The sequence below is a fragment of the Aquarana catesbeiana genome, linkage group LG01, assembly GCF_042186555.1.
Source record: "Aquarana catesbeiana isolate 2022-GZ linkage group LG01, ASM4218655v1, whole genome shotgun sequence".
NCBI classification, from domain to species: Eukaryota; Metazoa; Chordata; class Amphibia; order Anura; family Ranidae; genus Aquarana; species Aquarana catesbeiana.
The window spans coordinates 284,976,333-284,984,929 of record NC_133324.1 but is presented as its reverse complement, the minus strand read 5'-3'; the positions used below and the strand labels follow the sequence as shown (position 1 = coordinate 284,984,929).

General features: G+C 41.5%; 1 protein-coding gene across 2 annotated transcripts; it reads right to left on the bottom strand.

The window, feature by feature from the left end:
* Positions 1-363: 363 nt before the first annotated feature.
* Positions 364-6,138, bottom strand: LOC141128626 (D-dopachrome decarboxylase-B-like). Of its 2 annotated transcripts, XR_012241725.1 has the most exons (4): positions 5,973-6,138; positions 2,976-3,151; positions 1,504-1,598; positions 364-672 (listed from the first exon to the last, which is right to left on the bottom strand). XR_012241725.1 is itself a non-coding variant. In XM_073616062.1 (3 exons), the coding sequence occupies exons 1-3, from the start codon at positions 6,078-6,080 to the stop codon at positions 600-602; spliced, it is 357 nt and encodes a 118-aa protein (XP_073472163.1). In that variant the 5' UTR covers positions 6,081-6,134; the 3' UTR covers positions 364-599. The 2 variants fall into 2 exon arrangements, 1 of the variants encoding a protein (XP_073472163.1); XM_073616062.1 differs by lacking the exon at positions 1,504-1,598 and having other exon boundaries at positions 5,973-6,134.
* Between the last annotated feature and the right edge of the window lie 2,459 nt (positions 6,139-8,597).

The window sequence follows — 8,597 nt, the reverse complement described above, 5'->3', positions numbered from 1 at the left end:
TATCTTGGGCTCATTCCTAGTTGAGATCAGCCCATAATACAGTTGATGAAGGCACATGTACATAGAAATTCTTTAGAATCAAGGAAACTGGTTAGGATTTCACTAGTTGTGGTCATGTCATGATTCCTGCATGGTAAGTGCCCTTCAAATAAGACACGCTACCAAATTTGCATGGATGTAGTTACATTCAGCCTATTTTTTGGGGATTCAGTCCTGTTTCTTTACAGACTATTTCTGGTTAGGGATAACTTTTTTTGCCATTATTTTCAAATGCTCTTACAATTATTTTTCTGGAAGAACTGTAAGGCAGTTTGCATGAGAAAGCAAATAAAGGACATAATAAGGCACTACACATGCGCAACATCAGTTGTAATGCTTTATTAATATACATAGCATACAGTTAGTGTGTAAATCCTCATTGACATGTAGCCATAAAAAGCACAACAAACAGATTTTGTAACTTCTGGTCCCGATGTTCTCTAATCTGCAAGGAATTAATTTCATTATGTAAAGATCATGAATATTATATTTAGAATAAAGAATATCTTGAAATGATTTCCAATAGAACATCTTGTATACTCTTCGATATTAGTAAGGCATCACAAATATGTAATAACGGTTCCATCTTTCCCAATCTGCCAAGGCTCCAGAGGTTGAAAGCGCAGCAGAATCCTACAGGAAAAAAAGGCCAAAGTAAATGTTAGGGAACATGGTTGAAATTTCACAAATATCTCAAATTCCAAAATTTGAAAAACTTTGGCATCCTTGGATAAAACAACAGTTCCTGTCAAACTTCAATGACTCTGTCCTGTTGCCATGGTAACAGATTAAATGATTTACAGAGACACCCATTCTAAGGCTTCAAAGAGAACTAAAAAGAATAATAAACTGACGAGCGGGACAACCTTGTGGACCATACCTCTACCTTTCAACCCTTTTTCTTCTTTCTCTTTCCTTTTCTCCACCTTACGATTAAAGCTCATTATCAGAATTTATTTGGCCTATATACACTCTACTTGTAAACAATATGTATAGTAGGTATAAATCATTTAAATACCTACAAAAGTAACTAAGGAAATGATATATATCTTTAATTTAGGTTTACGTGAACCCAATGTTTAATATTTGAAATTTCATGATATTTACCTATATAAACCCTACTGTAAAACAATGAGCTTACTTTATAGATCCTTGTAAACTTACTTTATGTATCTTTATAACATTGTATACTCAATAAACTTCTTTTGACAAGGAAATTTCACAAATATCATTTAAGTAATGTACAGAATCTGGAAGCCAACACTACTCAAAGCTAGCACTTCAATTGTATGCTTTTTGCCATTGGAACATTAATAAATCACCACTATAATTGTCAGTCATTCCAAAACCAAATGAAAGTGTTGTGCTTCTCTTTATTTTGTAAAGCACTGCAAAATCTGTTGCGGCTATATAAATTGTGTGTAATAATAATAATAATAATAGCTTCTGCTGAAAGAGCGACACCTTTATCATAGTCTTGTAGCTGGAAGCGGATGTTTTGTAATCACAGAGACATAAGAAGCTGACAGGTACTGTAGATTCAACAAACCAGTGTCCATCTGAAAAGAAAATATTAGATTCAGGAGGATAAAACCTTAAGTCCCCTTTCAGACCTGCAGATCTGTATTCACTCATCTGCTTGTTCAGCGGGGATCGCTCCGTTGATCCCCGCTGAGCCAGCGGATGACAAGTCCGTCTCTGCACACCGTGCAGGGATGGACCTGTCAGAGAGACCTCTCTCCTCTATGGGGGGGATCGGATGATTACGGACTGCCTGTCTATTTTCATCCGATCTGCCAGACGGAAAATAGGACAAATTGTCCCACGATTTCTCGAGTGGAGGCGCACTAGCACGGTTGCCTCTGCCCCACAGTTTGTGCAGCATGTATGAGGTACCACATACACCACGATCCTGTCTGTGTTGCAGCTGGCAGGGAGATGTTGGCTGCAATACAGAGACTGGATAGGAGTGTGCAGTGCCGGTGACAGCATACTGATCACCAGAGGGGGATGGCAGCGGGTGGAGCACACCAGATCCCTGGGACTTTCATAAGCCTGGTGCCGGGTGGAGCTCCATGAGTACTGGAGGAGAGGGGACCCCTGTGTAGTAACATGTAATAATGGGAGTCACCCCAGGGCCGCTTTGGAAGGGGAGCAGACTTGTGCTGGGGGGGGGGGGAATTGTGCTGTTCTTAAGATGGGCGGGGCTGCCATTTCTTCTAAATTGCACCCCCACGCATCTTAGCCCACAGTGCGCAAATGCAGGCAACAGAAAGCATAGGTGTGAGCCTAGCGCTAGGGTCAACCACTACTTTATAGACTGAAATGCTGCTTGAGGCATGACAATCCTGTGAACTCTGGCGCCAGTGCAGTAGTTGGCTGTATTTACATATGTCTGATCCAGATTAGCCCATGCTGCAGTCTCTCACCTTGTGACTTGCTGCAATGCCTGATCTCTGGGAGAAAAGTAAGAAAATCTTCCTTTCAATCAGTTCACAATTAAAAGATAACATTTCCAACGGTAGCAGAATGCGGTTTATCTTAATACAGCATCATAGTAACACAGCCTCAATTTGCATTATTCCATGTGATTGGGTGGTCAGTTTAATAAAGTTGGGTACACACTACACACTTTTTTTTTTCCATTCAACCCAGCAGGCTGAACAAAAAACATAAGGGGGTACAGATCGCCATACTAACCCATCCAATGTTAGTGCTGATGACCTTCTCCGATGAGCTATTGTGCTACGTATCAGCACTCTTTCCAGCATGCTCATTCAACAGAAGCTGTAGAAAAGGGCGGAAAGTTGACCAGTTCCTGCCAAACAGACCATTTTCGGCCCGAGTGTACCCAGCTTAAGCATTACAGAGTTCCTTCCCACCCTTTCAATCTGAGACCTCACCATAAGACATATGTTTTTCAGCAGGTACTTTACCTGTCAGGTGTCAGGCCAAGTTCTTTGGTCAGAAACTCAAAAATTTTTGAACTGTGCTCTTTATTCTGTTCTGCTGTTCCCACTATACCAATGGAAGAGATTATCAGCTCGACACATGGTGATGGAGAGCCACCAATTATCAAAGAGGCTCCACCTCTGACGGTGACATTCACGCTCTAGGGAAAAACGAAATTAAAAAAAAGAAAAACAAGTTGGTATGCATAAAATTAGAGACAATCTAGCAATTGTGTCATTTCAGTCTCCAGTCTGGGCTGCCATTGCTATCTCAAGTGGGAAACCATTGCAATAAAAATTTTTACTGTCCATTTAAAAAAACAGCAATATGGCCGCACCACAGATTCAGAAAAAAAATAAAATAAATTATGCACATTTTAAAGCAAATGCAGGTTCACATCAAGGGGTAAACATTTGTATCAATTATACTTTACTTAAGAACAAAGGATATATACTATATGGCAGCACTGCTGTTCACTGTAGCAAAAGGACTATACAGAACTTCGATGGATCCCTGACCCAGCATGTGTACTCTACATTAATTCTGATAAGGCCGACCTTTACCACTAATGTGTCTGGGTCTACTACAGTAACCTCCAATCCATGTCATGAAATTACACAACTGCAATTGATTTTCTTCAGTCACCTTTTACCAACTCATTTATTGCCCAACAAAGAAAATTATTTCCACACTATCACTGCCCAGTAGGCAGTGCAACCTATTTGCAGTATAAAAAAGAAGGTTATGTCCTAATTCAAAAACTTTTTTTAATTTTTTTTTGTTAAAGATTTTATTGGAAGATCAATATAAAAAAAAAAGAAGTGGTACAAAGTAGATAATTATATGCAATAAAATGATATTGTACAATATATCACATAAAGAGAAGTTATTGGAAAAAAAGGATTATCACTTCATGCTCAGTGATAACAGTAAGGCCCCTTCACACGTGCGGACAGTATTTCCGTATTTCATTCATCCATTTTCAGATGAAATACGGACATACATGCATCCCTATGGGATAGCGGGCGTCAGCGGATGAATATCCGCTGACACCCGATATCATCCGTCCCCGCTATTGTCCGATTCTGCAGACGGAGTAAAATCCTATTTTTCTATCCATCTGCAGAGCGGATCAGATGAACACGGACAGACGGTCCGTGTTCATCTGATCCCCCCATAGGGGAGAGCGAAGATCTGACAGGGCGCAGGGACTGCCTTGTCATCCACCGGCTCAGCGGGGATCAACGGAGCGATCCCCGCTGAGCAAGCGGATGTTCACGGGACGGATCATCACGGATCCGTTCTGTGTGAAAGGACCCTAAGGGCTCATTTACACTTGCTTCGGCTTCAACACACATTAACAGCTAGTTTACACTTGCTTCAAAACAAGGCTTTGGACACGCTTTGTTAAAGCTCTGCGAACGCTACTCAAAGCTCCTGTCACTAAATAAAATGGTTAGCTTACAGTCCTGTTTACACCTTGCTCATAGGAGTGCGCACAGGGTGTGCCAGGTGTACCTGGGCACACCCTAATCACCCTGTGTGGCACAGATTCACCCTGTTTAAACCTCTTATATTTCAGCAAAGCCCCCTGACGGGGCTTCTATTTTTTTTTTTTTTTTTTTTTAAATAATAATTAAAAAAAAAAATTCGAAAAAATAAAAAAAATGACTGACACCGTCCACTGCGCTACTGACACCATCAAAGTATATACACATGCATGTGTTTGAACTTAAAGGTCCACACCCTAATGCAATAGGCTGTGCACACGGATGACCTTGCTTTTGCTTTGGCTTTGCTTAAAAAAAAAATTATACCCCATGTAGCTTTAGTGGTGCTTCAAAGCATCTTCAAAGCTTCTTCAAAGCCTCCAAAGATGTCTATGGCAAACGTTGCTTGAAGCCCCACTGAAGCCTCATCGAAGCTCCACCAAAGCCCCAAGCAAAAGCAAGGTGTAAACAGGACTGTAAGCTAACCATTTTATTTAGTGACAGGAGCTTTGACTGGTATTCAGAGAGCTTTAACAAAGTGTGTCCAAAGCCATGTTTTAAAGAAAGTGTAAACTAGCCCTTAGAGTCCTTTTACCAGCCCTACTAGTCCTTTCCGACGAGGTCCCCCTGTCAGTTTTTCAGATGGACCTGATCGGACCCTCCAGTAATGGAGCAGGGGATACTAGTCCATTGACATCTGCCGCCATCCGATCTGATCCTGCCCGCACAATCCAGAAGGACGGTGATCCAATTTTCCATTCGTCTGGCAGATCAGATGGAAAAAAAACCCCACATAGAGGAGAGCGGGACTGTGTCCGTGTCCACAGCGGGTACCTGTCATCCGCCCGCTCAGCAGATCCCCCCCCCCCACTCAGCAAGCAGAATCTGCAAGACGGAGGCTCCTGTGTGAATGGGGCCTGAATAGGACAAATAGGGACAATTTCCCTAAGGCCCCATTCACTTATCGCAGAACAAAAACCAAGCATGCCCACTTTCAATTTTGTTGTGCGCTTTTCACGTGATTTTGCTTATTCACTTCAATGGGCTACCCTATGTGCATTTGTCACCCAAAAGAAGCTCCTGCTCCTTTTTTGGCCAACAAGTTTAGAGCGATTTTTAAACTCACGTTTTGCCACGCAGTTCAATTACGTTTGGGTTGCCATTACAGGATGCTGGTAAACGAACGCACATCATGCATTCTGCTGCAATTCGGAATCACAGGCAGAATCACTGCAATTCTGCCTGCGACTACAAATTGTGAGGTCGCAACGGGGCATATCAGGGACAAATACAGCAAGAAAAACATGACAGGTGTCCTTATCCCTCTCCAGCTGAAATAAAAGAAATCATTGTTACCCAAATCTGAAAGCTTGCTGCTTATGATGAATAAATTGCAACAGTCAGCAGTTCCTGATAGACAATCCAATTTTCTGATTTTTTCATCCAATAAATGACAATACAATCAGTACACTGGCCTGCTGCTCTACTCACTTCCTTAGGTTTGCTGAGGATGGATGCTGCAGCTAAGCACAACTTTTCAGTGAAGTCCTCTGCAATATCTTTCTGGGGAATATTGGTGTCCAGCTCCAGGAAAGGCATGACTCCTCTTTGATGCACACAGAAAGATGAATGGCAGCTGAACCAGCATTCATAAAGTACAGACTGGAAGTGTCTGATTGGCTGGGCTCTGTTACACCTCTTAAGCGATGCATTCTTTCTTTTAAGGGTGCAGGCACACACAGCTATGGAGAAAGAAACAGGCAGATCTGCCACCTCATGCTCAAAGATGATACTTTCTTACAGAAATCTAGTACATGAATGCAATATAAGTTAATATTTTGTTATTGATTGGTGGATTATAGAGAAAAAACTTATGTTAAAAATTAATGCAGTGTTTTCTAATAATAGGTATTACAAGCATGTACTTAGGGTTGCCACCTGTCCAGGATTCACCCGGACAGTTCGTGTTTTGAATCATGTGTCCGGGTTTCAGTCCACATGAAACCCAGACACATTATTCAGACCAGGTTGTGGCTCCCCAAGTAACCGAGATAGTCATACACAAATCTGTTGCTGCTGCGGGCAGCTGTTTAGGGGCAGTTTTGGCATCACTGAAGGGCGGGGTGATGATGTCAGCAAGAGCTTTTTGGCCACACCCACTTGGCCACACTCTGTGCGCTACATTAGTACTCCCCTTGGGGCGCCCAAATTTGTCCCAGGTATTTTATAATACTATAGTGTTTACTGCAAAAAAAAATTTTAAAAATTGCCCTGTGCCGCAAAAGTGTTCGGGTTTGGCTTGAAGAAAAGCAACCCTACATGTACTGTATACTGTATAAAATTCAAAATACTAAACACAACATACAAGTCTATCCACAAGATCGCCCCCAGCTACATCACCAATCTCATTTGCAGATATCGCCCAAATTGTCCCCTTCGCTCCTCCCAGGACCTCCTGCTCTCTAGCTCCCTTGTTACCTCCTCCCATGCTCGCCTTCAGGATTTCTCCAGAGCCTCTCCCATCCTCTGGAACTCCCCACCCTGGTATGTCCAATCAGCCCCTACCCTGTCTACCTTTAGATCCCAGAAAACTAATTTATTCAGGGAAGCCTATCCCACCTCCACCTAAGAACTGTCCCTGAGCCCCCCATCAAATCATCCCCCACAGCTATTACCTTTTGTACCACCACCCCCTCACTTTAGAATGTAAGCTCTACGAGCAGGGCCCTTCTGTCCCTTCTTTATGAAACTGTACTGTAATTGTGCTGTCCCCCTCTACATTGTAAAGCGCTACGTAAACTGTTGGCGCTATATAAATTGTGTATAATAATAATAAATAATAATACAGCACTAAACTGTGATAAAGGGCGCAAGTGAACCATAAAATAATACCATATAAAACAAATTTGTAAAGTGTCAAATCAGCAAGTGAATCATAAATCATATGGACAAAAAAAGTCCAACAAAAATTTAAATTATAAATAAAACTATGTGGTAATTCAGGTCTTCTAAATAAAACTCCAACACCGTGCCTCCTAAAGTGCAATGTTCTTCAAATTTTGAAATAAAGTGCTTCACCCGAAGTGTCATATAAATGTGCTCACCAGATATCTTTGGCCACAAAGTGACCATCAGGCATATAATAAAGGGATCCTTCCTCCTTTGGCTGAACTCTTCCAAGCCACAAACAGCTCTATACAACTGTTTCCAAAGTTAGCCGGACCTCAATCCAATCATGGATGGCATAAATAATGAAATCCTCATTCAATTATATTCTTGGATATATATATCCACAGCTCCCCTTCATATAGTCTGTAAAAATGGGGCTCCACCATAAACGAGCCACAGAAAGGTATAGATAGTGTAGTATTGTTTTTAATTCCTTAAAAGCACTTACATATCATGTGTTGGATACAGCAGATTGCCTGCGCTTCTTGAATCACAAATCGAGTGACGGACCGGCCTCTGCCTCTTCCCCCAACTGCGCTGCAATCTGCTGTATCTTACACATGATATGTAAGTGCTTTTAAGGAATTTAAAATAATACTATACTATCTATACCTTTCTGTGGCTCGTTTATGGTGCAGAGCTAGAGAATATATTTATTGTACCTACAGGTAAGCTGAAAAAGCGGACCTTCAGTCATTTTTTCAACTTTCCATCTATTAAATCTTCTGCCCTTGTTGTTTTAACTTTGGATAGTAAAACAATTTTTTTCTGCCAGTAAATACCTTATACAGCCCACTTCCTGTTTCTTGTCTGGTCATTAGCCTAGGCTTATGACATCATGCACAGCTCTCTCTTGTGAGAGTTTGCCAGGGAGGGAGGGGGGATGAGTCACAAGAGGGCCAATGAAACCTGCAGGGCTGCAGAGGTGGAGGTGTGCCTCTGTGTGTCTGTGTTAATCCAGGAAGTGAACAGGCAGCAGCTACAAAATCACAGTAAATATAAAATGATATGCAAAATGGTTGCAGGGGAGCTTCAGAATGGCAAAGATGTTTTTATTATAAATTATGTGAGCAGACTGCAGTTCCTCTTTAATTATAAGCTTACCTGTATGTACAAATTAACAAAATTAGTTTACTACCACTTTAAGATTCCTATGTCACATAGAAA